The following is a 20,030-nucleotide window of genomic DNA, read 5'->3' as shown; positions in this document are numbered from 1 at the left end:
TGTTATAAAAATAATGATAGTAATGAAATACTACAGAACAACATACATTGATACTCTAAAATTGAGACACCCGATAACACTTTAATTGAAACAAAATATTAGTATTACAATAAAGCTTTATTTATGCAAAAACTGACTGAAACGGAGCGCCCAAGTTAAATGATTGTTGACATTAGTTTAGAAGCATTCATAATTAAAGAAAAAAATATAACAGTTTCACAATCATTTTATGATAAATTTAATTCTGAGTTACTCAATTAACATTTGCGAGCGCGATTTTGCAAAATGCTACCGATTTTATACTTTTGATCTATTTTGTTTCATATGCTTTTAGTATTTACTACAGAATCGGATAGCATTAAAATAAAAAATAAAGTGTGAACGCTTCTCTATTGCGGCGATTTGACAGGTCAGCTTCGAGCCACTTTTTAGCTTTCCGAGTAGCGTATTTTCATTTTATTTTGTGTTATCCTTTCATTTACGCGTAATAAATAACATGTATGTAGTTGTAACAGTAGAGTGATTAGTTAATTAGACTATTTGTAAGTGCACTTACAGTGTTACATAAACAGTAGGGGGCTAATCGTTTCGGCAATCCCGATGCATATAACTACATAGTACGTCAGTGAACGAATGGTGGCATTAAGATAATGGATGTGGATGCTCCTAACATATTAAAAAGGTGCAGCAGTGCACCGTTAATCAATGAGGCAGCCTCTACGGCAGCCACATCGCCCACGACGAACGTAGCGCCCAGGTAAAGTAATCAGTATAGAACACGCCTCGAACGGTGGTGATACGGTTGTTGCTACGCTGCTTACCTATTTTTGACAGCTGCTGAGGTCGCCAGTGGGTGCTGTGCCCGTATTTAGCGATGTTTGTGCATTATTCACGGTGTATAGTATAATATTATCATTACTGGTTGGTTGTATATTGTTATGGTACAAGTGCAGTGCTTGGCGTCATTTTTCAGTGTTGACTTGTGATGTGTTGACAATGTGTAAGTACCACAGGTAGTGCTGAGCTATCAATTTGTGTTTCATATTTCATGTTTTTTTCTGCCACATATTTTTATATCAAGCTCAATTAATTAAGTTTCATTTGATGATAGTGTTAATATTTTTATAAGTTCTATTTTTGAATCTCAGTGATTGCTGGTCTAAAGGAGGTTTGTGTATATGTGATGATGTATTATGCCCCATTAGAATATACAAGTACCCAATTATGAACTTCCATATGGGTAGAAAATGTGGTAATTAAAATGCACTTTGTCTCATCAACACCTACATTGAATGATACTTGAAATTAATGCATTCCAAGCTATTCTTCCTTTTGTTGATTTATGTAGTGATTGATAAATAGACAACTTCAATGTTTTGTACAATAACAAGATATCTTATTTATGAACCGTTCCAATGACACTGGATGACTAAGTAGTGGCAAATTTTCTCAAATATACTGATTTACCTGTTTAAAAATCTATACTAATATTATAAAACTGAAGAGTTTGTTTGTATGAACATACTGATCTCAGTAACTACTGGACTGATTAAAATTTGTTCAGTGCTAAAACCTCTGGGAGGAAGCAAGTGTTTTTACAAACACTATGAATATGCATAATAACATAGTAATAGACAGTTCCTTAAATACTAGAGATTTTTAATTTTTTTTAAATTCTCTTATTTTGTTTACACAGTCCCAGAACAAGTTTGTCCCAAATAAAATACTTGTAAATAATCTGAAAATCAACCAGTCATGATTATTATTGTACCACCCACTTATCTTGCTATGGTAACTAACTAATATTCTAAGAACCAATCATCATCATCATCATCATCATCAGCCTATAGCAGTCCACTGCTGGACATAGACCTCTCCAAGTGCACGCCACTGAGATCGATTTTCGGCTGCAGAACCAATAACATACTATAATCTATAAATTTACTGCATGTATAAGGAATTTCTGGGTATATGCTATGACGCATATGGTGGGCCCATATTTCAATAGATAAATTATTTATATAGTTGATTTAACAAGCTCAAATAATCTAGAAGTACCTATGTTTATTATGTCCAAAATGCTTGCTTTGCAATATATCTTGGATCAAAATATACTAGCTTCTGCCTGGAGCTTTATTTGATTATAGAAATCAGGGCTTATCAGGGTAATAATATAAGCTTTATTGGCAGACAATTTCTTGGTTTAGTAATTTCTGAGGTTTCATACAAGCAAACAAACAAAAAATTTCTCTTTTTATTGTAGTATAAATGAATCACCATGCACAACATAACTTTATTTATTAGTAAGAGCACAATTTCTTTTGAACACTATCTCCCAATGCTATCTGAAATATATTTCTTTAGATAAATATCACATTTTCTGATAAATTGCTTGCTATGTTCAAGACTATTATCATTGAACTTGGCAAGCATATTTTAGGTGTAATATACGTACAAAAAACCAGGTAGTTAGGTACTTATATTAATTAATTTTAAAATAGGAATAATCTTTTTGTGTCTGCATACAGCAAACTAAACATCACATAAGTAATTAATGACAAAATTTTAACAGATTACATTCTGATTTAGATGGAGTATATACTAGTTCGTTTTATTATCTGTTTTTAATTATTTATTATAAGAATGGAGTTTTGCCAAGGGTATTGGGTTGCCCGGTTAACTGGGTTGAGTAACTCAGTTGCATACAATCAGACTGGAAGCTGAACATAGTTCGGAAAATGGCTAGGCAGATGATGATCATAAGAATGGTGTTTGGCAGAAGTAAATAATTGATTTAGCAAACGAAGATGATGAATTATTTAGCTATAAATAATGTAATACTATTTGCATTTTGTTTTGCATGTTACAAGTTGTTTTTGTTATACATTTATCTAAAAGTTCTCCCTACTTTTTCCTGCATTTGTATCAATATTGTTCAACAACATGTTGACAACTAGTAATCCGTGTTTTCAACGCTATAGGATCCAATATATCAATTAAACTCTGGCCTATCACCTTTGTCAGAGTTTCTCAAACTTCTTCACACATACACCTGTTACTCTTCTGACCATTTGACGAAGTACAACCAGTACACAAAAATATGGTGTTATTTTTGTTTGTGCTGCTAATGGTTACCCAAGAGTAACCATGTTGAGTACCATGCACTTGCATACGTATGTAAGTAGGCTTGTATCCCATCTTCCGAATGTCCATTTTTTGGCGTGATATATGCGATTAAGTTGTTGCGATATTTGCCAGCGTGTGTTGGTGTATCGTGAGATACGCATAGTGACTCGTGATCAAGGTTCACATGTTGCCACTTTGAGAACCTCTGATTATGGCTTGGCTATTACTTAATTACTACAATAAGCACCGCTAAATTGCAGAACAAACCTGTCTGTAAATTGTTTTCTTGTGACAAATGTGATAATCAGTCTGTTATGTGCCGCAATCATAGAACGTTAGTTTCTAGTATGTGCCATGTGTTTTAAGTCACACCATGGATTCATGGAAAGTTAAAAAATTGATTGTTCTAGAAAATCGGGATTAGATTAGTATTATACTTTACTCTATATTCCCTCCAAAACAATTGGTGGCTCACATTTACTTATTTCAAATATTTTGAATTCCTAGGAGTTTACATTTTTCTTTATTCTATGGAGTCTTTCTCTATCCTATCCCTCACAATAAACATCTCTGAAAAGGACTGCATATAATTTGTGAGTGCGTTGGCAATGGCATCCGATCTCATATGTTTTCAGAATGAATTGTGAGACCGAGCGACCTTTCATAGCATAATGCATTGAATTCATTATTCTCTTTGAAGCTCGTTTACATCGATTGAGTCCTATATCTCGCGTCAAGATGCAAGCTACACAGAATTGAAAGCCACGTGTTTTATTTATTTATCAGAAGTTGAAAAACACGAAATTCGTTTGTGTAGTGGTCCTTCAAAACATGCAAGTATGCATGTCATACGAAGATCGTGATAGATAAAACACTCGAACGACTATAGTTGAAATGAAATAGTATTATAAACAGTAATTGTTATTGGAGCACGCAACACTGTCTGTTATTATTGTCTCACGACGGGCCCGATATCTGTATAATGTTATGGTAAATGAATATAAGTGTTTTATAAGCAACTATGTCACGCTGTTTATTTAGATCTATTTTCGTTTAATTGGGTATGCCAAGAAAAGTGCCATGGATTACGGCGCAATTTCGCGCTGACGATCCCATTGTTAAAGTGTATTATCGTAGATTCCTCGCATATCGTTGTTAATGAGCACGTGTGACAGACAAAGGCACAAAATACTCCAAATAATTCATTATTTTGCAGTAAAGGTTTGTGTACAACTTCTATAAGTAATTTGATCGCACGACACTTTCGGCTACAAGCCTAGGGGACTCGCCGATAGTAGCGAATGGGATATGGAAAATGCACAGAAGTTTGCTTTTATTTCATAAAATACACAGAAGTCTGCTTTTATTTCATAAGTCTTAATAATAAGCCTACCGACAAACGCACCTGCGTAATATAGGTTTTATTACACATGCTTTATGAGCAGGTAGTGAAATGCAATGAAAGCAATGCTGCCACGATGAGCTCAGCGGAGTAAAAACAGCCTGTTATAAAAGTACTGAAACAAATTATATCGTACTAGCTTCTGCCAGCGGTTTCACCCGCATCCCGTGGAAACCTCTGCACGAACCCGGATAAAAACTATAGCCTTCCTCGATAAATGGGCTATCTAACACTGAAAGAATATTTCAAATCGGGTTCCTGAGATTAGCGCGTTCAAACAAACAAACAAACTCTTCAGCTTTATAATATTAGTATAGATAAAGTCTTCGCCAAAAAATTGCCTAAGTATATCGCTGCAAAAATTGGGTCATCCATAAATTTTTCAAGAACACTTGGAGTTCCTTCATAAAATAGTATCGCCCTCGCTTTATATTGCCCTAAGGGGTAATAAAAAAATCTTAATCGAATGCTATAAAATTTATACGCAGAAGTCTGGTAGGATACTAAAAAGTTTAGTCATGGATACTTCGCCAATACGTTTTCTGGCGATCCTCCCACCGTGACGCAAGACGCTGACATGCGACTATTCGCATTGTCGTGCTACATTGCGATTTATCGTACGACCATGTCGCAGAATTTTTCCCCACTGGTAAATCTGCTTTTCGCCTAAACTTTTGATGTGTGTAGTTTGTTTTGAAAGGGTTCTGTGACAGTTCAAGTTGTAGCAATTTTCAAAAGAGCATCTCATGAAGCGTTTTATTTATTGCGTTAATTATCTTCCAAAGTCAGTAGGTCTTTCTAGGCGATAGATTATAATCTTACCCGGTCGTCGACCTCATTGCTGCGCAGTTACTAAGTCTGTTAGTATGCTGTCTTTGTTTTTAGGGTAATAGTGTTCTGCGGTTTTGAAGTACCTACCCATACGTAGGTTGGTACATAAAGTGACGACTTTTCTGGCGTGTTCTAAATCTGTGTCATCTTGTAATAAAATAAGCCATTATACACTCCAGTATTGGACAGTGCTGTTGGCAATGATTTCCGCTGAGCTGCGGAGTTTAATCCCGTTGGGGGAACGATTTCCACGTTCGTGACATGGGACATAATTTGGAGGAAATATAATGTTCAGTTGTCAGTTTGATAAATCGCAGCGGATCAGTCATTTGAGATTCTAACTCAGATTAGTTCCTATTGAAAACACTGCAAATCAATTACATCTTATCAAAATTGTCGAAGAGACATATCCAGCTAGGTAAGTTTATGTCGTAAGAGGTACCTAACACGATGTTCGTCGTACCTACAGTCAATGTTCTGTTCGAAAAATATGTCTTCATTTCTTCGACGTTTTCATGCAATGGTTTCCCACTCGGATCATTGCCGCGCTATCGGAAAGCCTCTGCTTTATAGTCTAATTGAGTGCGGCGTCGCACCGCCCGCCTCGCTTCGCTCTCAATTGATACCAATTCCCCTGCAGTAGCGTGCAAGATTGCACAAAATTTCCATGAAATCAACATGTCCATTGGTTAGTCGTTGTACCGATGTGGGTGTAGAATCGATATCTGTAATAGAATATGCAAATTGTCCAGTCTCGAGAATTTACGTACAATGCTCTGTTGCTTCTTCAAATGAATCGTTTTAAATGTTACTTTGTAACATTGTAGCTCCTTTGAAATTGACTGATGATGAGAATATATTTAAATGTTTTTAAAAGATGTAAAGTATCCTTTTAGATTTATGCTCGCTAGTGACACCTGGTGGAAAGTGCTGGGTTCAAGGGCTATATACAACTGCAAAAAATAATCCCTGCCTGAAACCTCTACTAAATACTTAATTGAAAGTTTTGTCTAGACATGTACATCTGGATTAATTTGAAACCTTACGTAGAAACGTGTATTGTTACAGGAATACGTCAATATTCAGCATGTTCTCCAACAACAACCTGACGCGCACGCGCAGGCATAGCGGCACCTTCGGCCCCGTCACCTCGCCCGTCAATGTAGCTGTAAGTATTACTTATTTTATTTAAAGAATTTTGAGAATTTATAAGCAGGAATCATTTAATTTCCTTAAAATCAAGTTAGAGAAGGGGCATATTTTACACAAATATGGTTAACCTGATGTTGACCAGTGTTATAACAACCTGACCTGTCGTTATAACATATAAGAACTATACTGAGTATCATCCAAGAAAAATGTCCGTATGTTTTTGCGCGTGCAAAACGCTGTAAATTTCCGATAAAAACATAACAGCCCTGGCTGTCGCTTGCGCGAGGCTTTGTCAAAAGACGATTGACGCGGCAGTTCAAAGGACACAAATTATTCACGCACGTGTAATGTTTGAAAGAAAAAACACATAACGTGCATACACTGAAAATAAATATTTACATAACAAGAACTTGCCGTTTCTATGTATATTTTTTTAGTACATTCACCTTTTATGCAAGATTAATGATTCCTTACCTACACATATTTCGGCACCGAATATACCAATTTTCACTTTCGGCACATGGTGCCATAATATCTCGTCTTATATAATTTTTGCTATCGTTATTTAAGTCTATTTTAGTATGGTGAATCCTACATCTACGGTAATCTCAGCCGATTAGGACTTTAATCAAATCGCATGATGTACCTTGCCCTAGCTGTTACAACCAATGACGGATGACAATCTCCATGGCCACACTGTTTCTATAATAATATTTTCTTTCTCCAGAGCTCATGGGCGCGGATGGCTCCCCGGGTAAACCAGCTGCGAGCTGAAGAGTGCGCCGACGTGAGCAACACGCGCGAGGTAGCGCATGAGAGAGAGATACACACCGCCATGCAGATGGGGCAGTCCTGTGAGGATCTGACCCTGGTGGCCGGACTCGCTAATTCACCTACTAGGATACCTAGGTAAGCATCTACATTACGGTTCAACTTGCTTCTTTCTTTGAATTGTAACCAACAGATAGAATGAAATTCCAGATTCATATGGTAAAATTAGGAAAGCAAGACATTGGATTTTATCAGGAATGAATGTCTGTTTGGCTATGCAGCCTTCTCCTATATTGTCTCAAATACTCACAAATGTTTAAAATTACCCTGTTTGATATTACTACAAACATCAATTCCAGGTTTTCACCTGTTGTCTCCCCTTCCCCGACACGGAAATACACGACGCGGCGGAGTTTATCGCCCATCGCGATCCGCGCGTCGAGCTTCAGTCCGGTGAGCCGGCCCAACATGCTGCCCAACAAGCGGCGCTGCGACGAGGCCGACTCGCCGCTGTCCAAGCGCATGTGCACGTCCGACAGACTCACGCCGTCCACGCCCGGCACCCCCGACTCCGACTCCCTCGAGTGCACCTTCAGGCCGGTCTCCCCTCGAGTACAACCCATGAACGAGTGCTCCCACGAATCCACAGATGTCCCCCAAAACCACAAGTCCTCCAACCCCAGCTAATAGTTTGTTAATCCACCACAGAATTCACAGTTGAAGTTTTCGCGCAAATTATCGAAATATCTCTTGCCAACTTGTCCGGATTTACTGTCCAATTTTATTACGTGGACGTTTATATTTTATAGCGTTTAGAATAGTAGCTTTTATAAAATTACCATTAAGATCTAATGTTTCTCGTGGATAGTGTTTGCGCTAAAGTTTCGACTGAAATTCTTAAGCTACGGGTTTTAATGGCTCTGTGATACTGATGCGGCTTCTAATATTGTACGTGGAGGTATAGCGAGCTATTACAAGCCCAGTATTACTTTTCATAGGGTTCAAATTCGTGTATTTGTTCCAATACAGTAGCCTATCACGTTGGTTCCTACGAACTTGAAATTATTAACGTAGTTTTATAGGAATGAATTGTAAAGCGGTCTCTTATGGCTTGGTGTTCTGCTAAATATCATGTCCCATCACTTTAGAATATTTTATTATTTTTCAATTACCTGAAAATGTCTAAAATGTTGTTTTGAGGCTGGCTGGAGTCAACAACAACAATATAGATTTTATGTCGCACCACTATTATATATGATTACCTTTATTTAAAAGTCCTTAAATCGAGATTTTATTTAGCAGCACACCAAATAACTTGACGAGACAGACTTAAGCGAGTGCCCTATTGTTAGCCAAAGCATCCAAAACTTTATTGTAAATATAACTAGAAGCGTTCAGTGTATAGAACGCGTAATGTATATAATTTATATCGATAAGTTAGCTTAGTGAACACTCGAAAGCGTGTAGGTATTAATGCAGAAGCGATAACTTCGTAGTTATGTTTATAGTCATTGGTATTTAAATGTATCTCGTTCGCGTTGCGGCAATATGTTGCGTGCTTTTACACTTGGTAAGAAAATATTAAAAGGTTTTTTTTTGGTTGATATTGTCGAATATTTCTGTGATTTCAGGTTTATTGTCGTAATGTGGAGTGGCTTGCATGGTTTCTGGAACATTAATTGATCATTACACTTGTAATCGAATATTTTAATTATTTTTTTAATCATCATTACTTAAATCAATAGCACAAATAATCCTTGTTTGTTCTTATTCTTATATTTTCATAAAATTGCATTCAGGAGCTATGCAAGCCGCATTGATGATTGAATTAATCCGCCGATCTTAATTTAAATTTAAGTTATAATGTGTTTATAACCAAACAGTCACCATTACTGACAAAGTGAATGATTAACAGTCTTATTGTGCCACCTCATGAATTAGGGCAAGTACTAGTTATATAGGTGAACTTACATGTTACGGTTTTGTAGAAGTGTCTTATTTATGCGGGTAGAATAGGCAAAACAAGTAAAAAGAAGATTATTGACATGAAATGATGTGAGTAACTTGTGTTTTGCTCAACGATTTTGAATAATTTCAGAAGAGTGGGTATTTGTTTATCTTGAAATACATCTTGTAGTAACTAGAATCTGTAATTCAGCTCACATTTCTTCTTACCTAAAAAGTCGATAATTTTAATTCTCACAGCTGCAATTTCAAATAACTCAACTACCTGCGTCAAAGACAGGCACTTCTAAACGAATTCCGGCCATGTTCACTCATGTCCGTACGATGTGCAATATTTAATTTCCATAATAACCTCCGAACTATCGTAACATGTATAACTACCGTAGAAATAACATCGCCTTATCTGACTATTTGATATCTTAGGAAATGTGATCTACATATTTTTAGCTCTAGATGACCTAACTTTTGTCTACATGGTTATAGATCTATGGGAATTGTTATTTTAGGGACAAGGTTGTAGAAACTATAGTTATTCATTAAATCCGCATTGATGGAGAGTTATGGCAACATTTTATAGAAGCAAATAAATATTTTGAGTTTGAATTGGATATGGAGTTGATGGTATCTTGCTGGCCGAGTATTCTGTGTAAATTATTTGTATTATTTTATCATAGAATTTAATGTAAATTTAAAAATGTTGCCTGTATCATATCAGTCATCATCATAAACAGTAGTGACAATAGTTTTCCTTGGTTACCATCAATGTGGATGCAGCAGAGCCAGTAAGCAATTCCTGTATCACTTGTTCTAACAGACTGGAAATTATATTTTAATTTAATCATATTATTGATAAGACCTCCATATACAACTTCCCAATAATTTTCATCTCATTTACAAAAGAGTATAATTATTTCTATATCAATGGGCCAGATTTTTTTTTGTGATTAATACAAAATTGATGTATTATAACAGTTTTCTACAATCTAGTGATGCTGACATAATTTTAAATTGTTTTTTGGAATACCTCACGGTTGCTATCGTAACCCGTTCATGCATTTTGTTAATATAGTTTGTGCTAATATTAAGTTAGGCGAGGTATATGCCCACGATATCTTGTCCCGAGAGTACCTATATATAAGTAGGTATTGTGTCGTAATTTTTTGTATGTAATTAGTCAAGACGTCAGGTTTGACTGCTGGAAAAAACTACTTTGTTTTCAAGTGTGATTAAATCACAACATGAATAATTTTCTTGGTTTTATTTATATGGTTTTTACTGTTAGACTCAGTTCTCCGTTTTGAGTCTAGGCCTTTTGGTTTGCGTGGCCTTGGCGTGCGGTGGTAATGTCACAAACTCCCTGGGTCATCATTGATATCAACCAATTTATTCAACCTTTACCTTCGACTATTTGCGAAAAAAACTTTGTAATCAATGTCAAATAATGTTAGCATAAAAATATAGAATTATTGTTTGTCTGATATTATCGCAACTAATAAACAAAAGTCGTCAATTTAAAGGACTTTAGTTTGTAAAGGTTGAGTTATTTAATTTAATTACACATACTGGGTTTGCAATATAACAAATCAAAATCATATTACCAAACCAAAATCACTTTTATTTACACAGTTTACATTAACCTTGTATAATTAGACGACAAATGTTATCAAGAAGAAAACAGTTTTCAAAGTGACAATTATTCTAAAACTTATTATTAAACGAACAACATTATTATAACATTCCAATATTTTGTACTCTTTAAAATGTGATAAATTACAAAACATATGACAAATGATGCGAATAATCTCACAATAATTACTATGTAAATTAATTATATTAAAACATTACAAAATCCATTAATAATAGTTATAATTAAAAGAGTATTAGCAAAGCTTGCCAAGAAGAATACATAATATTATGTATAAAAACGTTTACACATCCGGCGCTGGTTGAACCCTCAGTACCGTCGGGACATAAGTGTCAGTAACGCAAAGATAGAATACACCCTATTATAAAATCTAGAACCGTTAAAACTATTTCTTAATGATATGATTAAAGCACGAGTAGTTAAATTCATTGTGGATTCTTTTAATTTTATGCATAACACTTATGATCGCGACTGTACAGTCAAAGGCTTACGATTCCTAAAGATTCAACAAATCCTAGTCATAAGAGAAACCTAAGTATGCATATTTATCGTAAAAGCGAAAGCGCTCATGTACACAATATACACTTTGACAACTTTCAAAATTAGTTACGCGAAAATCTCTGTCCGGGAAAATTAATTATCAAAGTGTTTCAATATTTGTACAGTTCAGATAAATATACATTTTTAATACATTTAGCCGATTAACACCTATAATTCACTATAGGAAGACAGCGTTATTCTAAATTAAATAATAAGCAGCGAGGCGGAAGTAAAACAATATTGGAATGTGGATACTATTAGGCATTGATTTTTGGTAAAAATTCTATTGAGGTCAGACGGGACATGATGAGATTTTGGTTTCAGTTTTTTTTTATTAATTTAATTTAAACGCTTTTGTTTTGTGGAAACTTAGTTTCGTTCAACTGGTGTTATTTATTGAGGCTTCACCTCTTAGTCAAATGTTCCGAGTTTCGTCAGCCATAGCGATATATGGCACATATTTGACAAACAAATTTGCCAGGTCAGCCTGTTCCATTTGATCATGTCAACAAACATTTCAGTCTTTATTACATTAATTTACCGAAAGTAAATAAACTTCGCATAAACAACTCACACCATAGTCTAACAATTCGTGTGCTAACACAAACTCTTAATTGTTCTAGTTTTTCCACTACACGTTCATCTAATGGCAGTGTTTCATCTACCCGGGGTGGTAAGCCCGGGGGAAATTGTCTAGTCACACTACTTACAAATACAATGTAGCACTAATGAGCCAATGTGGCACCTTACATTTATTGGTCTTTTTGGATGGCCGTCTGTAGCTCGCTCAAGGGTCCGAATTTTGGTCCGTTTTGATTCATTTCTCGTGAACGAGCTACTCGCAACATTAGAAGCGTTCACACATCTCAAACACGACAGCACATAACAATAATTAAGTAACACAAGTTATCGATTGCGATTTCTTAGTCTACGGCAGCGCGGACCGAGTTCAGTCTGACGCAAGATCACTTTAATTTGTTATAAAAAATTACATATAATCATAAACTGTAAAATATAGTGTTAATTCGATTAATTAAAAATATTAGTAATAAAGTCACAGACTATCTTGCCGATTAAATTCATAAACAATTCACTGTGAAAAATCAAAATGTTAATCAATTCACGAGACACCGAATACATTCACAAGCGTAAAAGTTATTTATGTTAACAATTAAGAATAAGAAACTTTGTAATGAAGCTAGAAAATTAAACAACAACAAAAAAAATAAAATTACATAAATACGAAAACACAGAAAAAGCGCGAATTCTATGTACACCGCCTTGAGTCAGACATCGTCCGTCCACTAGCCTCCCGAATAATATACACTCAACTTTACAAATGCATCTATGAGAGAATGGGGACCCACCTGAGTACAGCCTGTACTGCATGTAAAGCGCCACGCAGCCTGCCTCAGCTGGACAACGCCGCGTCGTCGATCAGCGCCACCTTGGCCACCTCGAAGAAGATCGTGTGCGAATACTTGTTCCTCACTGTACTGATGGCGGATTTTGGTTTCTTGTGTAGCGTCGCGTTCTGTGCGATCGCGATGGGGAGGATATCCTTGACGGTGTATCCTGCGATACCAGAAATTTCAATGTGAACATGTTCTGTAGAGATTTCATGTGTTTTTCGGTGTGTTATTAGTAGCGCATAAAACTGCCATGACTTTTCTGGAGCCTTCCAGCCACGTTCCAGTGGCGCGGACTCTTTCGAACAACTCACGGAGCCTCATTTGCCCTGTAGTATAGGTAGCTGAAATCAAAAGTCCTAACTAACCTGTATAATACTGTAGGGTAGGCGACCAGTTTCCGATGGACTTCATCCTGAGCGCGAGGTATAGCGCGGCGGCGGCCATCTTGCTGTCCGAATGTTCCAGAAGATTGTACTCCAGTAGGCACTGTTCGAGCACGAACCTCGCTAGGGTTAGCGTCGGCATCGATACTCGAGCGCACTGGAGGCAAAAAAAAGAAGATTTTAATGAGTGGTAAACTGTCTATAGACCAGTAAAATGTCCAGCTATTATTACAATTGGCAACTTTGTTTCTGTTTGATTAAGGTACTTATAACGCTGCGCCTAACCATTATTACAACGAGCTTACGATGAAATACGCACGTACAACGAGAGCAATACGAGCACAAATTTTCACACCACTCTGTACACTTGGCGGATACAACGCCGCGTGCGAAATGCTTTATATCCTTCCAAGCATGGCACGTTTTATGTTTTTGTCGTCATAAATAAAGCGCACTCAAAATTTCAGTAACATTGCTTTACAAGGTTGTTATTTAATTTTTGATTTGAATCCTAAAAAGTAATTAAATCAGACATTTAGATAAAATACCTAACACAATCATAAGTATGTTGGTATTTGCCATTTATATCCAGTACACATTCCTCACCCTGGCGTATCTCCTGAGGAAGCGGTAGGACAGCGGGATGCCGAGGTCGAAGTCGACCACGCGGAGGATGTTCATCTCCATCTTGAGCAGCTGGCTCAGCGTGTACGCGCCATCGCAGATGTACAGGAAGTCATCCACTAGCGGGGGGATGCGCTCCTGTTGAAGGATAACAGAAGTTAAGGGAAGATGTTACAGTTTAGGGCAGTGGTTCTTAACCGGTGGTCCGCGGACCACTGGTGGTCCCTGGAGGCATTCCAAGTGGTCCGCGAAGCTGAGCTTCGCGACGTTGCTATACGTTATCAAACTTATTTTTTATCGACTTATAATTGCGAGCGGGGGTTTTCGCATGGACGTATATCGGGTGTATCGTACCTAGTCCCCCCCATTCATGAAAATGTATGTTTGGGCTACATTTTATGTAATTTTGTTTTTGAGTCTTAAAAAATAATTAAAATTTCGCGCTCGCTCCGCTCGCGTATTCAGAAACTGTATGCCTTTATTTTTGTATTTGACAAATACAAACAAAAAGTTAAGTACGTTTGGGCTAAATTTTACGTAATATTTGGTTGAAGTCCGATAAAATTTTCGCGCTCGCTTCGCTCGCCTATTCAGAAACTGTATTATGCCCTTATTTTGGCATTTGTCAACAAACAAAAAGTTAAGTACGTTTGGGCTACATTTTATGTATTTTTTGGTTTAAGTCCGATAAAAATTTCGCGCTCGCTTCGCTCGCGTATTCAGAAACTATATGCCCTTATTTTTGAATTTGTCAACAAACAAAAAGTTAAGTACGTTTGGGCTACATTTTACGTAGTATTTGGTTTAAGAGGACGAATTGGAATTTTTGGCGCCAAGGATTTCAATTTTTCTCAGTAAATACAAAACGGATCAAAATACAACTTGGTTACCTGAAAGTTCATGATATGAACCTTATTTTGTTAGACGTAGAAACATGATTAGGTAACTTTTATAACAGAGAAAAATATATCAAACATACCTCTTTTTAAAAAGAGATTCACATATTATGGGCATACGGGACCGATTTAAGCCTCTTAAGTTTTTTAGTAGTTGAGTATGTACATACTCTTTAAAATTGTAGAAGGAATTTTTATCAAATTATCATTTCTAAATAATAAAATTACAAAACCATTTTGTCGCTTACGACTTTTAGTTATAAGCTAGCGCGCGTATTGTTATCCTCGCCCCGCTCAGACGCTCCGACCCCTTTTGGCGCCTTAGATGCGCGTGCCGGTTATGGAATTATTGTTGACCAATTCCTCGCCTTAAGTCCGATAAAAATTTCGCGCTCGCTTCGCTCGCGCATTTGGAAACTACATAGGCAAGTTTTTCTTTATTTGCATTTGCTTACCTACACAACTGCCGAAATGCGTTTAGCTTTGAGTAGAACTGACCCAAAAATTCAGTTTTTTTTTTGGTAAATAATAAAGAATGAGTACTAATTTAGATAAACCGATGAGGTGGTCCCCGGCAAGACAACTTTGGTCAAAGTGGTCCCTCATGTCAAAAAGGTTAAGAACCACTGGTTTAGGGTATAGCATTCGCGGCTTTAATGTCGCCATTGATTAGTGAGACATACAATTAATGTGGGTGGCCTGAGTATAGATTAACATGAATGCCGAGAGATACGAGTAATTCCAAGTATACCAGTAATACCAGTAGTAAGTATACCAGTAAATGGACAAAGTTATCAAGTCAATCACTCACACACTACTCGATTCTACGATACCTTCAGGCTCAATCAATCACGACAAGTCATAAATTCAGATGAACAACAAGAAATTAAACTCACGTCAAACTTAGAAGCAATAAACAGTGCAGACGCTCCGAGCAGCTGCAGTTCTTCCTTCGTGAGGTGGTCCTTCTCTGGCTGCGTCTTCGTGGACCTGGTGAGGAACAGATCTACCAGCTTGACGGCCAGGTATAGAGTCTCGTGGTTCAGCTCGAAGCTCTCCTGGACCTCCACCATCCAGTCCACGAGCAGTGCCCGCATCCACGCCGTGATCCCTTTCATCCGCTGCAGGTAGTCATCGATGGGGAATAGGCGCTAAAATAGAGATATTGAGTTACATATAATGTGTCAGTAAAGTGCAATGTAAGCAAAGTTTTCGCAACTTTATGGCAGTTAAAAACATTGTCGCTGATCATTTTTAGGCATCAGCGGGAGGCGTTGTTGTGCGAAGGCCACAAGACTCCTTGTACTAGGAATTTTCTTGCAGAGTCGCCTGCAATACTTATTATCAGCTATGAGATCAATTTTTTCATAAAGACCAGAAAGAAGAAAGGACAAAAATAACTAAGCCAAAGTTGACCTGAACATTTCCGGCGTATGTAAAAACACACCGAAGTGGCGACGCAGGTAAAAAGGGTAAGTTATGACAGACAAATCATAGTAAGTCTTCCTGTATCAACATCAACACAGGTATAAAGAGTAAAATTATGGACACAAAAATCTGTTACATCATTTTGGGTATGCATAAACTTTTAATCAGATATCATACTCACTTCTCTGCTCTTCAAATAGTTGAATATATCCATAGCATAGTTGGAAACCTGGAAGGGGTCATTCCAGTTCTCCTTGTCAAAGTCTGCGACATCCGAGGGTGTCTTGTGAGGCTCCTCAGTCTCTTCGTCCAGGGAACGGACTGTGTCATCAAGGTTTACCTTGTCTAGCTTCTCACTTATTGTCTTGTATTCCTCTTTGGAGGTTTCTGAGGGGCTGCTAAAGAGGGAAGAGCTATTAATACTTGACAGTTCATTTAAAAGAGCTGAAAGATTATACTATCAGATGCAAACAGAAGACAAAAGTCCAAAATAACATTTTGATTTTTTTGCCTACCTATATGCATAACTAGCTTCCGCCAGCGGCTTCGCCCGCGTGGTGTGTTGATAAAAAGTAGCCTATGTGTTAATCCAGGGTATCACCTATCTACATACCAAATTTCAATCAAATCGGTCCAGCCGTTTTTGCGTGATTGAATAACAAACATACATCCATACATTCTCACAAACTTTCACATTTATAATATAAGTAGGATAAGGCTAATTAAAAATGTGAATAACAAAATTATTTTAAACTATACTGAATGTAATGTAAAAGGTACTTGTAGCAGAAGTTAGGAGATGGGTTTATTACTAGGGAAAATTGGGAACAAAATCACCATGTAACTGATTGAGTGCTGTTCATAAGTAGGTCATTGAATTGAGGTCAGGCATATTGGGCAGCCAGGAAACATTATCATAATAAAATACTATGCTGATGTTTCATCATCATATGAAAACTGTGATGTATAAGGAAAAAGTTATGCAAGTTTGATAATATATATAAATAATTATATGCAAATAATCTTATGAAACGTAACTAATAATAAAATAATTAAATTCTTAACATAATAATTTTGTATCCTGAACCGGTTGTAAATAATTGCAACTTCTGGGTTCAGTGATACGCATAAAGTCTTTCAACAGCAATGTGTTGATTATTTTGATATTAAACAGCATCAGCTGTCTTATTTATTCCTATGCTTTTATACCCTTTAAACCAACAATGAAATAGATAATGAGAACCATTTGTAAATATCTCTATGGTAAAATATAGATCTTTAAAATGATAATAACATTATGTAGGACAAATTAATTAAGGTGCAGCATTTGCAGGTATGTAAGTGTCCTAAGTATGCCACGCATCCATAAAAATGATTGATAGGAAACTGAAATGGCAAAAATAAATAAGTAAAAACAACTAACGTAGTTTCTAAAGCTGTCATATACAGTGATGGTTCAGACACATCACTCCTCGCAGATTTTGCAGAGTTCTGACTTTGGTTCTGATTAAGACTCTTGTCTTTTTTCTGTTCAATGTTCTTGAGGATGCCATTCTGTGCCCGAGTTGCTACTGGCTTAGGAGGATCCTTGGCAAAGTGCTTCTGCACAGCGTCTATGGCATTGGTGGCCACTCGCTGCAGAGTTTTTGCCTTTGAGGTCTTACCATTCAATGTGGTTGTCTGTGGTTTGATACTCTGAAAATGGAAATGCTCTTTTACCAATGAGGTGTTTAAAAGATGTAAATTATTTTATGTGTTTTCAGAATGATAACTACTTTGTAGGGACATATATTCAATAATAATGTCTGTCTCCAAAAAGTAACTCAAAATTTAAAAATGAAATCAAATACAGAAAGAATAATATGGCAGGAAGTGGCATGTATTGTAAACAAAATGAAAAAGGCAATAACAGTTAAAAACTGTGCTATCTCTGCACAACATTTAGATGACCTTGGCCCCATTAGCTCAATTAATATTAATTTTGAGCATAATCATGTAGCCCAGTTATAAGAGTAGCTATCTGCTTACTTTAGAACTCTAGTTTTAAAGAAGTTTTGTTCCAAATACAAAGATAAAATAGCACACATCATGCAAAAAAGTTTTGGAGGGAAAGTTCATTGACCCATATTACCTTTGCAAATGAAATTGTTATGATCATGAAATTAAACCACATGGATTCTAACGACTCATACCATAATTTTAACACACATGAAAATCATTACAAGGAATGGATCTACCCTCTACTAAAAAATGTTGAAAAAAATAGAGTAAAACCTTAACGATTGGGAGTATTTTGCTCTCCACAGTAACCTTCTTCAGCCCCATGACTTTGTCCTTATCCTGGAACGCGGTGGTCTTGTTGAAGGCATTTGTGATGTCCCCAAACGCCGCCCGCTTTGCAGTAACATCTTTCAAGGGGCTATCGGCTTTCCTCTTATTTGGACCCTTCAAAGTGTCCTTGTGAGTCTTCAGAGAAGCTAATTGCTTACTCCTCGTTGTTATCCCATGCCCCAGTAAACCATTCAAGTTCTCATTGACGCCGATCGGCTTCGATGCCAACCTTGTTGGCGCCATTATGGAAGTACTGAAACAATCCCACAATTATCACGTGCACTCATTAACGTTGTAAAAATCACACGATTAAACAATTATTTAACGGTCCCAAAAGGGTATATAACGATGAACGTAAACAAGCGTTTCAAAATCGACACTCCTAACGACTGAAAATGGAGGCAAAACAAGCGAACGTCGTCCGACAGCGTCAAACGGTTATCTAACGTTTATTTTGTACTCACATTAATTAAACGGCGGTGGCCGTTTTGATTGAATTGTGGTTACTTTGGAAGTTGCACGGCCTGATATTAATTTCAAAATGATAATTTTTATCCAAATTTTAAGATAAAATTCAACAAGACACCGGACTGATGAAACGTCTTCAAAAACCGTTGAACTACTTTGAAATTTTATTGGTCCAACGGTAAACCAATGGGGAGGGAGGATGCAAAACTACGTTCCGTTTTAAAGAGTATATCTTCTGGAGTTTGAGATGTTAAATAATGATGTTGATTTTATTTTTAATTCCGCGCATAATAGCAGCGTTTTACCTGAAATAAAACGCATATTAAATACTTACCTTATTTGAAGCTTACTAGTTTGAGATAGGCACCTACGTGTTTTCCGCTTTTATCTCCGTCCTTTTCTACCCCATATCTTGCATCTCTCTCGCACACCGACCAGTTTCACTCCCCACCAGGCAGGAGGCGACGAGTGTTCTCGGCGGCCACAGTTCGTCATTGAGTCGAAAACACCAGGCAGAAATTAAAATGTAAGCTTCAAATAAGGTAAGTATTTAATATGCGTTTTATTTCAGGTAAAACGCTGCTATTAAATTCTTGACCGTTATTTGAAGCTTACTAGTTTGAGACGTGTTTGTTATCGCCTGGTGGAAGTGGACGCCAATGTGAGCAAAAGCACAATGAAATTGTGTATGTAAATAGGTACTTAGGTACACGAGTAATCACATGTAAGTATGTGTATTGCGTCCTGGAATACTAATGTAATCAAAGTTAACTGGTACTGGTACTCAGCTACATCCTGTTAGACTGGAAGCCGACCCCAACATAGTTGGGAAATGGGCTCGAAGGATGAGTAATAAAAATTAAAAGAGAGATGCAAGAACAAAAGCAAAATTGATTTCATTTTCTAATAGTAATTAACAAAAACATTGCGATACTTCTTAATAACAATAGTAACAAAAATATAGACATTAATCAGCTGGATTAATTAAATAATCGAGATAACTTGCTACTTCTATTTAGTGGGTATCTTTCCCTTCTGTAAAAATGGGCAAATGTA

At 36.7% G+C, this 20,030-nt stretch overlaps 2 protein-coding genes across 4 annotated transcripts; one reads left to right on the top strand and one right to left on the bottom strand.

The window, feature by feature from the left end:
- Nucleotides 1–380: 380 nt before the first annotated feature.
- Nucleotides 381–10,493, top strand: LOC124645716. Of its 3 annotated transcripts, none has more exons than XM_047185574.1 (4): nt 381–757; nt 6,428–6,527; nt 7,239–7,420; nt 7,642–10,493. In XM_047185574.1, exons 1-4 carry the CDS (start codon nt 651–653, stop codon nt 7,967–7,969), a joined length of 717 nt encoding a protein of 238 aa, XP_047041530.1. In that variant the 5' UTR covers nt 381–650; the 3' UTR covers nt 7,970–10,493. The 3 variants fall into 3 exon arrangements, with proteins under 3 accessions (XP_047041530.1, XP_047041533.1, XP_047041531.1); XM_047185577.1 differs by lacking the exon at nt 381–757 and adding an exon at nt 831–1,000; XM_047185575.1 differs by lacking the exon at nt 381–757 and adding an exon at nt 4,763–5,777.
- A 348-nt stretch (nt 10,494–10,841) lies between these two features.
- Nucleotides 10,842–19,136, bottom strand: LOC124645715 (G2/mitotic-specific cyclin-B3). The gene is made up of 8 exons (XM_047185573.1): nt 18,971–19,136; nt 18,450–18,759; nt 17,599–17,870; nt 16,357–16,573; nt 15,644–15,898; nt 13,834–13,989; nt 13,210–13,384; nt 10,842–13,007 (listed from the first exon to the last, which is right to left on the bottom strand). Exons 2-8 carry the CDS (start codon nt 18,747–18,749, stop codon nt 12,844–12,846), a joined length of 1,539 nt encoding a protein of 512 aa, XP_047041529.1. The 5' UTR covers nt 18,750–18,759; nt 18,971–19,136; the 3' UTR covers nt 10,842–12,843.
- Between the last annotated feature and the right edge of the window lie 894 nt (nt 19,137–20,030).

The sequence above is a fragment of the Helicoverpa zea genome, chromosome 3 (assembly GCF_022581195.2).
Source record: "Helicoverpa zea isolate HzStark_Cry1AcR chromosome 3, ilHelZeax1.1, whole genome shotgun sequence".
Lineage (NCBI taxonomy): Eukaryota > Metazoa > Arthropoda > Insecta > Lepidoptera > Noctuidae > Helicoverpa > Helicoverpa zea.
The sequence above is the reverse complement of the archived record's forward strand: the minus strand, read 5'-3'. Positions and strand labels throughout refer to the sequence as shown.

What these genes read in the sequence shown, in the direction of transcription:
- LOC124645716 (XM_047185574.1), top strand. Translation starts at nt 651, where the DNA reads ATGGATGTGGATGCTCCTAACATATTAAAAAGGTGCAGCAGTGCACCG. An exon ending in ACGACGAACGTAGCGCCCAG is followed by an intron (nt 758 to 6,427) that starts GTAAAGTAATCA and finishes GTATTGTTACAG; the next exon opens with GAATACGTCAATATTCAGCA. An exon ending in CCTCGCCCGTCAATGTAGCT is followed by an intron (nt 6,528 to 7,238) that starts GTAAGTATTACT and finishes TTCTTTCTCCAG; the next exon opens with AGCTCATGGGCGCGGATGGC.
- LOC124645715 (XM_047185573.1), bottom strand. Translation starts at nt 18,749, where the DNA reads ATGGCGCCAACAAGGTTGGCATCGAAGCCGATCGGCGTCAATGAGAAC. An exon ending in ACTATTTGAAGAGCAGAGAA is followed by an intron (nt 15,899 to 16,356) that starts GTGAGTATGATA and finishes TCTCTATTTTAG; the next exon opens with CGCCTATTCCCCATCGATGA. An exon ending in TACCCTACAGTATTATACAG is followed by an intron (nt 13,008 to 13,209) that starts GTTAGTTAGGAC and finishes CTGGTATCGCAG; the next exon opens with GATACACCGTCAAGGATATC.